Raw genomic sequence first — 14,336 nt, forward strand, 5'->3', positions numbered from 1 at the left:
GGAAGCTTTAGTTTGTGTTTGTGGTATAATCAATTCATAATCATCAGTGAAGACATCTATAACCATCCGATGGGTTGATTAATTCTCACGTCAAATGTTAGCCTGAGCCAGTGGATACCTATGCAGATGGATCAAGAAGCCAAATTTTGACCAACTTTTCTAAAAAAGGAGAAGTTTGGAAAATGATAAAGAGTGTGGTCATTGGCATATGTGACATGTGAACATAAATTTTACTCATGGTGTGGTTTACCTTTTATTATTTTCTTTTTAAAATAGAAAAATGTTTATTGTACTTTATTTTATTTTATATTCATCTTTTGCTGTCATTTGCACATTAATGCTGGATAAATTTGTTTCCTAATGTATTTTCTATTTATCTAGACAATGGCCCAGTTTATTTTCATTTTTGTTTTTATTTTTATGTGGGAGGTGAGAGAATTTAATAATATGTTTCATGTTGAAGTGCTTTGTTTTGTAAATCAGATTTTTTTGCATCCAAGTCTGTGATTGGCTGGTTTTGTGGCACAAATATAATGGTGTACAGAAAGCGTTGAGCACGCACGGGCAGAAATGTTGAGAACGCAAGCAACACATTGCGAGTGAGCACAAATGCAAACACTGAGCGAGAGGGGCTGCTATTGTGTGTGCGTATGGATAATAGCAAACACTGAAATACATTTTTTGCATGCAGCAATGAATTTTGTTCACGCAAATTTACTTCGCTCAAAATAAATTTCTCCTCAAACTGCAACACTTGCACCTGCAATTTTTTTTATTTTTTACGTGCACTCAGAATAGTGGCTCAAAAATAATGCCATAAGGGGATGGGTGTTTTCTCTCTCTCACAGATAAACAGACTTGATAAAAATGAACTAAAAAAGAAAGAACTCGAATATAAGACAGGAATATTAACATGACGCCTGACGCAAGATGTGAGTGGGCGCTAACACCGACTCAGACCTTTCCTCAGTTGATCTCAATGGGTAACATTATAGGGTAAGTCAAGGTCTCACAATGGTTTCACCCAAAACTTCTTGGCTCTCCACCATTTGGTCTTAGACCTGAAGAAGCTTCCAGATGACAAGTAAAATGACGTCAAGAAAAGTCCGCCTTTTTCTTTCCAAGCTCCTTTGATGACCATGGCCTGGATACGTGAGAAGCTACATAGACTTATACCAACTGTATCTTTTCAAAGTACAATGACTTCAGTGACACAAAGAACAATAGCTGAGTGACACTTTAAACCTTTTGCTGCATTTTTCTAAATGCTGATATGCAGATGTGGAGGGTGAAGATAACGGTGGTCCCAGTGGTAATCGGAGCACTAGGTGCGGTGACTCCCAAGCTAGGCGAGTGGCTCCAGCAGATCCCAGATTCTGTCCAGAGGAGCGCAGTCCTGGAAACAGCTAAGATACTGCGCAGGACCCTCAAGCTCCCAGGCCTCTGGTAGAGGTGAAGGATGAACCGCCTGCAGGGGCGAGCTGGGTGTTGTTTTTATATTAATTATTAGTAACTTATAAATAATAACAGCTTGACAATAAAAAAAAAAACCCTTATAATTAACTTTATTTATTTAGTAATATTTAAAAACAAAACCTGAGTAGAAGTTTCCATGGTAATATTTACAGATCACAAAAGTCTTCTGAAGTCTAAGTAATTCAAACAATTAGGGTCTCTTTTTACAAATCCATTGGTTTTTCTTGTCACAGCTCACTGATTTAGGGAGGAGGCTGCTGAATCCAGGAGCTGAGGAAAAAACAAATTTGATTAGAGCTCATAATTATTGACATAAAACAAAATTGATTTATCCCAGATTTGGAAAAATATTTTAAATCTTTATTGTTTCAAAGTTTCTCTTACTTATCAGTCAGATCTCTTCCATCCCCCCATAACCCCCATCCCCCCGGCCTGAGCGATGCGGTCCAGCAAATCAACCAACCCCTTCATCTCAGCCTCAAAATCCGAGGTGGAACAGTCTGCGGGGTCCATGTTCTGGTCGCGATCTTCTGTTACGAAACAGCTGTGTGTAGGCAGGAGAAGGATCCAAAGGGCAGACTCCGGAGACAGAAAGTAACTCAAAACACAGCTTTAATGCTGAACTCAAAAGGGTAATAAAACTAGGACTCCAGAATACACTTACACAGACCAACCACACAGCTAGATAAGGGTAGATCGCAACACGGACACAGAGAAACAATGGCCTTAAATACACAAAGGGAACAATCAGGGAATAGGTAACAGGAGGGAAACACAGCTGCGGCAAATCAGGCCTAACGAGACAAAGGAAGCAAAACCAGACGCATTTACATGAGACGCGGACTTTCCAAGTAAAACAGGAAACATAACACAGACTGAGCTTACACACACACACACACACACACACACACACACACACACACACACACACACACACACACACACACAAGCGACTTAGTGATGCTAGTACCATGCACACAAATTAAACACAAACAAACAAACGATCAAAACAAAAAACGGTGAACTTGATTTGACCAACATAACATGCACAACATGAGACTATACTAATAAATTGAACTTCCTGTGTTTCTCTGTGGTTGATGTGAACAGTGTGACAGATAAAGAGGACAGCCCTCCTTCTTCCTCATCTTGATTAAACATGTTAGGGCAGCTTGAACAGTGTTGTTCTTGGCTTGATTAAAAACTTTTTTAATCAAAAATTTAAATTCCACAATGTCGTGGCAATAATTTAATTTAATATAACCCACTAAAGCTAAGACTATGGTCAGATATAGATATATAACAACACAAAAATACCAAAATACTGATACTTCAGACTACAGTATTCTTTGATGTGAAGTAACGCACCGCCCAGCATTAATACAGGGAACAGAAACTCAGTATACAAACTGCACTGCACTGAAGAAAACCCCGTTAGTGACACAAATTAAAAACAACCAGTGCCAATTTAGATCCTTTTCTGTCTTGTCCTAAATGCTGTCAGCAGTCATATTCTGTGTACAGTAAAACTTCTCCTATAATCATTAATTGTGAACTTTCCTAAACATAAATAATATCTCTATTTTTCACACATACTCCACTGTATTAAGTCTTTTTGTAGCTAATTGATTTCAAACATGCTATTTCTTTGGGACAGCAGGCATCAATGCTCCACTATGATCGACTAACACTGAACTCATTATGTCATCATGTTTTGTATTTCTTCTGTTATGTTTCTTCTCTGTCTCCAGTTCCTTATTTTTCTTCCTACGGTTCTGGTTTTCTTCAGTTGGGTTTCATGAGCTTTTCTAATAGGCTTGTACCAAGTTGAGATTAGTTTTCATTAAAAGTTCATTATTATGAACTAATACAAACAACTTCAAACCCCCCAAAACCCCAAAACAAAACATTAAAACAAACAAAAAGTCACATTTTACACTTTACACACAGATGAAAGAGTAATTTTTAAACCTATACTCAAAGAAGAGTAGGAGGACCAAGATTAGTAAAAGAATTCCCCGGCACATTACTACTGATGGACACAATTTAACGCATCCAGCCTTCTTATCTAGCAGAAAAAAAACAAAAACATATTTCAGTAACTGTATTCATACTCTTAAGAGCTGTGTGAGTTTATATGAAATGCAATGATTAAATTATTGTATTTAAATCACCATTACATATTTCTTTTATGTGCAACCATATAAAATACACGTGTTTACATCTTTCTAACAGAAGACACATAATATTTTCAGGACATGAAAAAAAAAACAGCCTGGTTAATGAAAAGTTAATAAATCAAATCTATTATGGTGGTTTAAAGATACTAAATAACCGATGCTATAGTTTTTCTGGTGAGGACACTTATTTGCAGAATTTGAAGTGTATAAAAATCCAGGATTTATTCAGCAGCGGTTTTCTGGTGCCAGCAATAATAAACAGCACAATGACAGAACACTCTGAATTTCTTTAAAATCACATTGACAGCATTCTTTGATATTAAAGAAATTTGTCTCGCATTACACAGAAAACGGCTTTCTCTGAGTCGAATTCAGGACCTTCTTGCTGTGAGGCAACAGTGCTAACCACCCGGATCTTGTATGTTTGGTTCTATATTCTCTATTATTTAGACTTCAGGTTTGGGTGTTATGTTTTGGTTCCTGGGACTTATGATTGGTTTTGTGATCTGTGCCTTTAGTTCCCTGATTGCATAGTTGATAAGTGAATTACCTGTCAATCCACTTTTATCTCGGTGTTTGCTATCATCTGTCACTGTGTCAAGTTCGTATGTCTTTGGTTTTGGTTCTACTTCCTGTCCCATTATCTGTGATTAGTGCCAGCTGTCCCCCCACCCTTTGCCTTTTGCCTCATTATCATCTCGGTGTAAATATTATCTCAGTCGTAACTTGTCATGTTTCCCTTTTGCTGTGTGCATTCTGTATTCCTCCAACTTTGATGGGGTCCTTGATAGAGTGACAGTTTTTGGTATCTGTGTTTGACCTTCATTATTTTGTACTTGGTTTGTGTTCATCAGTGAAGCTGCTTTTCAGTTTGTTCCTTTTTTCCCTTTTCCTGTATTTTTGAGTCCAATTCCTACCTGCCACACACTGAACCTTTAACGATAATCTTTATTTCTATCAGAAACAGAAACTAGCAGAGGCATGACTTATAATTTATGCAACGCTTAGTATGCTTTTGTCATGTTATCAAAACAGCCCAGAACCAGTTGCTCATAGATAGTAGACCTCTAGTGAAAAGAGGGTGAGAGGGCGGCCCAGAAGGGAATAACGAAGGGAGTTGATCTACCACCGGATTGGCAAGCATTCCTTCTCCACAGTAGTGTAGCAGGCTATTTGCTTATATGCAATTATATTTACAGATTGGAAAAGTAATTTGAAGTTTAAATGTGCTAATTCAAACAGTTAGGGTCTCTTTTTACAAATCCATTGTTTCTTCTGGTCACAGTTCGCTGATTTAAATCCTTCGTTTTGGACAGAAATTACACAGAGACCATCAGAAGGAGGCTGCTGAATCCAGGAGCTGAAGAAAAAAACAAGTTTGATTAAAGCTGATAATTATTAATATAAAACAAAATTGATTCATCCCAGATTTGGAAAAATATTATTAAATTGTTATTGATTCAAAGTTTCTCTTACTTATCAGTCAGATAACTTCCATCCACCCATTTCCATTTCCCACCTTCAGCTCTCAGACCGATCCAGTATCCATTTTCTCCTGAACTCTTCCAGCTTTTGTCACTGATATATTTCTGATGAAAGAGAAAGTTATCAGAAATACTCAAATTAGTTTGAGTATTTAGATCGTTTGCTTAAAACACTGCGACACAGAGTGTATTTAGATCAAAAGAAAATGTATTTTTGTTAAATACATTTTTGCTAATGAGCCACAGTTCTTATTACCTTTTCTGCTGCATTAATTACAACAGCCAAATCGGAAATCTTTCCTTTGCAGTTTTCTCGAGCTTCTTTCCAGGTTTTCTGCTCATGAGGTTCAGCATCATTAATTGCAAAGCAGTTTGACTCAAAGGGAAGCCAGCCCTCCTGACAAGCTTTGCATGCCTTTTCTGCAAGTATAAAAATCACTTAATAAAGATCATCAGTGCACATTTATTTGACATGACCTATTTTTGTAGCTGATAGATTTGGAGCCTACTGTTATTTTCTTTGGGACAGTAGGCATCAACACTGCACTGACCTGGACCAAGACTGAGCTCCATCTTCATGAGTTTTATTTGTTCTGTTAGGTTCTGGTTTTCTGCAATGAGGTCTCTGATCTGTGTTTCAAAGGCAGTGGAGGTGTTTGTCCAGTTGAGTTGACTCCTCAATAAGTCTTTGTTCTTATGAATTAACAATGTGGTAACTGAAAAACAAAACGTAACACTTCTTTGGCTTTACACACACATTGCAGATGAACTAATTTTAAAAGTTATACTCACAATAGATGCGAAGGGCCATGATCAGTAACAGAATACCCCAGCAAATGGTTACTGATGTACAAGATTTTATACATGCACACTGCTTATCTAGGAGAAATAAATACTTATTATAGCAATCAAACTAATTCTTACTTTTAAGATTCTAAATTGCTTGTGTCAACTTAAAATCATCAATTGGCTTTTTATAATCATAAAACCATTCTAATTAATGAACTTTTTTGTTATTGTCTAGGGAAAAACAGAAAAATCTGTTTGAAAAAGTTCAGAGACAAAACCAAGGTGAAGCCCATATTATGGATCAAACTTCAATAACAGTGAATCCTGTACATATCAAAATGTGATTTGAGAGGATGTTGTCATTAAGCTCTTGTAAGGAAAATGCCAACAGCACACTTCCAGTTTCTAAGCAAGTTTCATATCAGTTCCTGTCGTAAAAGTAGCAGTTTTGTATTGTCTTTGTATAACTCACCATTTGTGTCAGATGGTTGTTTAGTTCCTTTGTTTTTCACGTTCATTTCTTCATATAAATTTTCTTCCTGCCTTCGTACTGAAAGACTTAAAGGGTAACCTTGTAGCAGAAGACAAAGAATGATTTCATGGCAAGAAAAAAAAAGGTAGTCAATGTGAATAATTTGGTGGATGTCAAGTCTAGTTTGTTAGTTAAAGTGACTAACAAAAAAACTATTGTTTTTCTGTTGAGGTCACTGTCATTTGCAGATTATGAGGCACCAAATTTTCTACCCTTCCAGTTTGTAAGACAGGCTGTTTAGTACTTTGCATGATGCCTTGTAGTAAAAGTAGTGGTTTTGCATTTGCTTTGTATAACTCACCATTTGTGTCAGAAGTTCGTTTAGTTTCTTTATTGTTCATGTTCATTTCTTCAAACATGCTGTCTTCCTTCGTTTTAACTGAAAAAATTGAATGACAATGTTGTAACAGAAGACAAAGACTGTTTAACTGGCAGGTAAAAAAGAAATGCCTGGTTAAGAAAGGTTAGTTAATCTGAGTAATTGGGTGGATGCCGTAGGCATCCACACTATTGAGATCCTGTTTCTCTTTATTGGGTGGATGCCGTAGGCATCCACACTATTGAGATCCTGTTTCTCTTTATTCTTTATCCTTTATTATTCTAGTTGCTCCGTTTCTTTGCCGCTTAACTACTCCCTCAGTTTTCAGCCGATTTTTACCATTCAAACTCTAAACTGTTCTGCTATTTCTGCTTTCGACTGCTATATCTTTTGGTACTTATTACTATTATACTTTTTAAAATATTACACTTTTTTCCTTTAATTTGTCCCATTGAAATGAATGGGAAACTTCTACAATTCTGCTAAAACTTGCTTGTCTTTGAAACTTAACTACTTCCTCATACTTTCACCTAGAAACTCCATTCAAACTTTAAAACGTTCTCAGATGATTGGGCTATTCCTGTGTGATTCAGCTTTTTCATATCTGTTACCGTTTTCATGTAATGACTCTTTAAGTTTTCAGTTACAACTTTGTGATTTTTCAGAAAATACATGTGTTGCTATGGTTGCTATGCAATTAACTCCCACTGCACACTCGTCCGTTCTGAATTTTCTCTTCATGTCTGAACAACTCCTTGCTACTCGCTCAATTTCCACTCAACTTCCACAAATTATACATCAAAACGTAGGTATTTTTGCTGGCTTTAAGACAGTGTCACTATAATTATTGTGAGAGTTACGTTTTTTTCACAATTTGCCTCGAAGTGACACATGGTCTAAAAACTCCCCATTCAAAGTCTATGGGGAGGTTGTGAAACTCAGAGCTGAAATACTGAAACTGAAGGCATTTTCAAATCGTCATATCTCCTTAACGAAGCAAAGTTAAGACATGAGGCTTGTCCCTGTATATCTTCAGACACTCCTGACACTCACAATTCAAGAATTATTTTCTCACCTATTACCGTTCTGAGATGAGTTAGACTTGTTTGAGGGGTGGAAATCTGTCCTCCTCTCATTTTCCAAATTCCGAAAATGAAGCCGTTTCTTCTCTCGTCATATCTCCGCGACGGAGATACAAAGAGCTATGTAAATCGCAGTCAAAGTACACCAAAGTCCGCTGATTCACCCAGTGCAAGAATTATGCTTCTATCCCACCTAGTTTTTGAGTTACACGACGTTTTGTAACTCCAAAAAACGGCGTTTTTCGCGTCTCACCGCGATCTAATTCTGACTCCTCATCACCCTTTTTTTCAAAGCGCCCGCCCCCTTAGAGGTGGCGCGATTGGTAATGACACCGCTCTTCAGACCAGAGGTCGTGGGTTCGATTCCACCTTGGCCCACATGTTTTTTTTTTAACTACAAATTTATACACTATCACAGACCGGTAATTCATATTGATAATTTATTACAATTCTGCAAAGTTTAATGATTTTAGCAGCTTTTCTAATATGGACCTCAGATTCTGGTTAACAGTCTATGGCAGAAATACATACAAGTACACAGCCTGATGAAGCAGACAGAAGCAGTACCTCTGATTGGTTCCGCAGTTTCACCTCTTATCAGCACAAATCTCACCCTCTTCTGCTGTTTTCACCTCTTTTCTGCTAATTTGAGCTTCTGTTCCACAGTGCACTCAGCCTCTTCTGCTGTTTTCATTAGAATTTTAAGCTTTTCCACCTTTTTTCAGTTACGTGAGAACCAGTTTGGCTCAATGAGTAGCTGAAAAATATCAGCCTCTTCTGCTGTTTTAGCAGGATTTCAGAGTTCAGCTTTTTCACTTGTTTTAAGCACAAATTTCAGTTTCTTTACCTCATTTCACAACAAAGTTCTTCCTCTTCACCTCTTTTCTGCTAATTTGAGCTGCTGCTCCACAGTGCACATTTTCCCTCTCATCATATCTTTGCTTGTGACCAGAACTCATTTGGCTCAGAGGGTAGGGCATCTGTCGTGAGACCCGGTGGCAGAGGTTCGAATCCTACCTGTGACAGCTGCTACACATGTTCACTGCTTGCATGCGCTCTGCTTTCTTGACACTCTCCAGTGTGTCATTACACATACAGCCATCTTCAGCAAGCACTTCTGCTTCTACACTTCTTTTCAACTCGGCTTTTTGCTTCTTTACCTCTTTTCAGCAGAAATTATTCCTCTTCACCTCTTTTCTGCTAATTAGAGCTCCTGCTCCACAGTGCACTTAGCCTCTTCTGCTGTTTTCATTAGAATTTTAAGCTTTTCCACCTTTTTTCAGTTACGTGAGAACCAGTTTGGCTCAGTGAGTAGCTGAAAAATATCAGCCTCTACTACTGTTTTAGCAGGATTTCAGAGTTCAGCTTTTTCACTTGTTTTAAGCACAAATTTCAGTTTCTTTACCTCATTTCACAACAAAGTTCTTCCTCTTCACCTCTTTTCTGCTAATTTGAGCTTCTGCTCCACAGTGCACATTTTCTCTCTCATCATATATTTGCTTGAGACCAGAACTCATTTGGCTCAGAGGGTAGGGCAGCTGCCGTGAGACCCGGGGGCAGAGTTTCGAATCCTACCTGTGACAGTTGCTACACATGTTCCCTGCTTGCATGCGCTCTGCTTTCTTGACACTCTCCAGTGTGTCATTACACATACAGCCATCTTCAGCAAGCACTTCTACACCTCTTTTCAACTCATCTTTTTGCTTCTTTACCTCTTTTCAGCAGAACTTCTTCTGATTCACCTCTTTTCTGCTAAATGTTTAGCCTTTTCACCTCTTATTAGCACAATACTAAGCAGCTTCTGCTAATTTCACCAGAATTGTCAGTCTCTCCACCTCTTCTTTGTAAGAATCAGTTTGGTCCAGTAAGGTGAGACGCCGCCTATAGATCAGAAAGGCCAGGTTCGAATCTCGCTCAGGGCAATGTTTTTTGTTTTTTCAACTTTTTCTGCTTTTTTCAGCAGAAATCTTCAGCGTAAGGCATCCACACAGCATTTTCGCAGGAAATGCAATTTTTTCTAGTATGATTTGTTTTGTTGGTTAAAGGGTATTTGGAATTAATTAGTTACTAAGTAACCACAATTTTCCAAAGCATATTTTGATTATTTGCAATGCACAAAAGTTTTTGATTGTTTGTTGAGGTTTAGACCCTCACCTTGCATTATCAAGGGAAATTTTGTCTTTTGTGCAAGCACTTTTAGTAAGCTCAACATCTTACTTGTCTTTTGTCAGGGGTTTTTTTGCATTTACTATTACAGTAAAAAAACAGTAAAAGAAATGTACTGAAATGATTAAAACATAAAGATCTAGGCATTCATCTACATGATTTACAACCTGAGTTTGAAAATAGCTTTTGTTGATTGACCGTATTTCTTTTGACAATTTTATTTATAATTTTCCATTAAAAAAAAAAATAGAAAAGTTTACCTGGAGTTGCGATTACAAACATTGGCTTTGCAGGGATGCAGGAAAATGTATAATATATGCACACAAACAAGAATTACTACTATGTGAACAAATCTGTCAAAGACAACCGTGTCTGTCTTTGGACAAGAAGTCCACCTTTGTATCCTGCAGCATGCTATGTATTTGAGTGATATATATATATAGATATATAAATATATATATAAATTGCAGACAGTCCTCAAGCAGACAATCAGTAGGTAGATTTGGATAAGAAGTGAAATGTTTAACTGCAAAGCTATGGACTTTTAGGTATCTAAAGAAGTGAGTCTTTGGGATTCCAAAATCTTTAGATAACATTTCAAAAGGTAAAAATGATCCTTTAACAAACAAATTTAGAGAAACAGATAATTCCCCTACTGCACCAAACCTCAAACCCTGCATCTGGTAAAAAGCTGGTAAAAGCTGGTAAAAAAAAAAGATGACTTGACGCAATAGGGAAGCAGACAAGCAATCACCCCAGACCGAAATGTTGTCGACACTGAAACCAAACATTAAGAGAGTTTTTAACCACAGGATTTTTAAAATTAACATTGCGACTGACTGGTAGGCTTGAACACATTATTCCAACAAGGGATGTAGTGAGATTTCCATGTAGCTCCATGGTGGACCAAAGTGGCTCAGTGCCTTCCCTAAAAGCCCACATCCAGGTGGATAAGTTCACAATATTGGCAGACCAATAATAATACATAACGTTTGGTAGGGCCAAGCCCCCTTCCGACTTAGCACACTGTAAAAGGGGTTTACGGATTCTTGGAACTTTTTTGTCTCAAATGAAAGATGATATGAGTCCATCTAAATGGTTGAAAAAGGTTTATCATCTGGAAGAGATACATGAATCGAGGCAGGACTAACATTTTAATATTGCTGACCCGCTGAGCAAAAGAGATGGGTGATACTAACCAGCGTGCCAAATCTGATTTTGTTTTCTCTAATATAGGGGTAAATTTTTGTCTAAAAAGGTGAATAAGGAGTGTTTCAATGTAAAATGAAAGGTTGAGTAATCAGCCTCCTTTGCAGATGATTAATAGGAAACAGTGTACTTTTAGCTAGGGTTAATCTTTAACCAGACAGACGGCCAAAGGATCCAATGAGGTCCAGAGCTGAAGGATTTGATGCCTCTGGGTCTGTAATGTACAAAAGGAGGTCATCTGCATACAAAGAGCACTTGTGAATAGTATTTCTCCTGGTGATCTCACTTATTTTTGCTCCCAATGCTGCCGTCTGTCATGGTGAATGTGCTGTGTGAAGGCAAGCAGGGAAGGACCCAAATGCAGGACTAACGGAGGCAGTGACTTAATTTGCTGGCAGGGGAAAAGCATACAAAACAAAACTATACTGGGAGATCTAAGATCAGGAGGAAGCACCGGGAGAGTAACACACAGCAATAAGGGACGATACGACTCTGAACACTGGAGGATAAATACACAGACATGACAAAAATAAAAATCTGGATCTCCAGACAGGAGTACAAGAGTCCAAAAACACCTCTGGAGACCAAAAGCACAAAATCCATAATTCAGTAGTTCAGATGGTCAACCCGGGGGACGGCAGCACAGAACTCTAAAGTCCAGACGTTCCAGGGGCCGACTGCGTGGAAAGCAGAAGCAGCCTGGACACAGGAGAGAGGTCAACCACATGAAAGGCAGTGGCGGCGACAGAGCAGGTCTGGAAGCCGGCCGAGCCGAAGGCGGTGGAAACAAAACAGGTCCGGAGGCCGGCTGCGTGGAAGGCGGCGGTGGTGACACAGGTCTGAAGGCTGTCTGGACCAGTGAAAAAGTCCAGCCAGAAGACAGGAAGGTGGCCGCCCACGCTGAGCTAGACATGGTCGAGGTGGTGCCATGGCAACCGCTGGACCAGATGAGGCAGGACCAGGACTAGGACCAGACAGAATGGAGTCCTGTGGCTGAGACAAAGCACCTGGATAAAACTGTTCTCCTGAACCGCCAGCTAACGTGGCGTGATGCTGTCCAAGCTCTCCAGAACCCCCAGCTGACTTGGGTTGATGCTGGCTGGGCTCTCCAGAACTCCCAGCTGACATGGCTTGATGCTGGCTGGGCTCTCCAGAACCCCCAGCTAACTTGACATGATGCTGGCTGGGTTCTCATAAACCCCCAGCTGGAACAGACAAACGGCCAGATGGTACGGAAACCCTCTGGCTGAGGTGAAGTTAGTTTGAGCTGCGTGAGACAGACACCCAGCTCGGGCTGCAGCCTGAAAAGCAGATGGGACATCATGTACACAGATGGCTGAGTACATGACTACACTGGTGACTGAACTAATGAGTGACCTGGAGACAGAGTTGATGTCTGAGCCAAGAACTGAACAAGTAACTGGGCGGGTGACAATGCAGGAGCCTGAACCGGTGACAAAGCTTATGACTGAGCTACTAACAGAACTACTGACTGAGCTAGGACTGCAATAAAGGTTGTAGTGATGGTGTTAGTGATGGTGGTAGTGATGGTTGTTACGAATTTGCATTTTATGTGTTTATTTTGTGCAGTCAATGTATCCGTTTGTTCTTTCAGCTGCGCCAGGGCCCTGCTTCGATTGGTGCGTGGATGTACAACTCCGTCGTGACTGGTTCCAGCAGCAGGACCCGCCCGTTAAAATGAGGCTGTAATGCCGCGGCGGGGGAGGTTCTCGCATTTCTCCTCATGACCCAGCGGTATACCTGTGGCAGCCGCTGGCTGCAGTGCTATCTTGACAGTTGTGGAAGTGGAATGGGTAGGGGTGAGCTGCTGTTTCTTTTGATCACCAGTTTTCTCCTGTTTTGAATTAGTTGAGGAGGTTAGACGCAGTCTTTATTTATGGTTTTTGTTTTGGTTAGGTCAGTGGTGTGGGAATCAGTTTAGATTTGTTTTGTTTATTATCTTGGCCTTGGCTCACCCTGAAGTGTTGACACTCCTGCTTTGTTGTCCCTCTTTTTATCACTTTGTAAATAAATCACATTATAAAGAACGGATTTGCTTCCTGTCGCTGATTGGGTCTTGGGGGGGGGGGGGGGGGGGGGGGGGGTCTCGCTCATGTTATTGCCTGGCCCTAGACAGGTTGTAACATGGTGGTAGTGATAGTGAAGGGGGGCCACCAGAGTCCTTAAATGTCCTGGGGGAACAGACAATCTCTTCCCTCAGAGAGACTAAGTTACGACCTGTAACCTCCGTCCCTACCAACCGCTTGGGCCCCTGCTGAGAAACAAGAGAATCCAAGTCCAACTCTGGATAATCAGTGCAGGAAGTATAGAGATCCTGATCAAATAGCTTGAAAGCAGCATTCATTCCGTCAGGGTGTGTTACTATCTTACCTGTGTCTAACTGTAAGTGGGGTATAGATTGGGCTGTAGTGGATTGACGAAGCTGATGTGAAAAGATGATGTTTTTTCACAATGCTCATATACATGATGTCTTTGTCTAAGTGAAAAGCTTCTTGGTTTCTTTAATTGAGAGGGTGTCAAATTCAGACTGAAGCAGTACCCTCTGCATTTGGCTGGTGGCATATTGTGTGTCAATGTTTGCTATAAGCTCTGTCAGTTCTCGAAGCTGTTCATTTTGCTTTTTATTCTTATAAGTAGAAAAAGAAATAATTTGGTCCTGCAAATATGCCTTTAGTGACTCCCAAATTTTAGATTTTGAAACATCTGGAGTGTTATTCATTTCTAGAAAAAGCTTGATGTGGTATTCAACTTGCAAATGAATTTTCAAAACTCATCTTACATTAATGCTGAATCAAATTTCCAGAACCATTGCCTTGCGCACACATTGGAAATGAGATATCAACCCGCACTGGTGCATGATCAGAAATTACAATTGTATGGTATTTACACATGGTGACCCTTGGAACAAGGAAATGATCAAAAAGAAAATAATTAATCATCGAATATGAATGATGCACAGGGGAGAAGAAGGAATAGCATTAGCTTAGCTTACCTTCTGACTGGCATCGCTTTTTAGGTTTTAGATTGACTGGTGTGTTGTTAAACTTCTGCTCTGCCATTGCTGAAGTCTTTCTGTTG

General features: G+C 39.5%; 1 protein-coding gene across 1 annotated transcript; it reads right to left on the reverse strand.

The window, feature by feature from the left end:
- Nucleotides 1-3,805: 3,805 nt before the first annotated feature.
- Nucleotides 3,806-14,336, reverse strand: LOC309717064 (C-type lectin domain family 12 member B-like). The gene is made up of 8 exons (XM_082551319.1): nt 14,251-14,336; nt 6,763-6,840; nt 6,402-6,500; nt 5,933-6,019; nt 5,692-5,856; nt 5,397-5,560; nt 5,133-5,245; nt 3,806-5,016 (listed from the first exon to the last, which is right to left on the reverse strand). Exons 1-8 carry the CDS (start codon nt 14,315-14,317, stop codon nt 4,899-4,901), a joined length of 891 nt encoding a protein of 296 aa, XP_082407445.1. The 5' UTR covers nt 14,318-14,336; the 3' UTR covers nt 3,806-4,898.

Source organism: Aulonocara stuartgranti (genome assembly GCF_965226115.1).
Source record: "Aulonocara stuartgranti genome assembly, chromosome: 11".
Lineage (NCBI taxonomy): Eukaryota > Metazoa > Chordata > Actinopteri > Cichliformes > Cichlidae > Aulonocara > Aulonocara stuartgranti.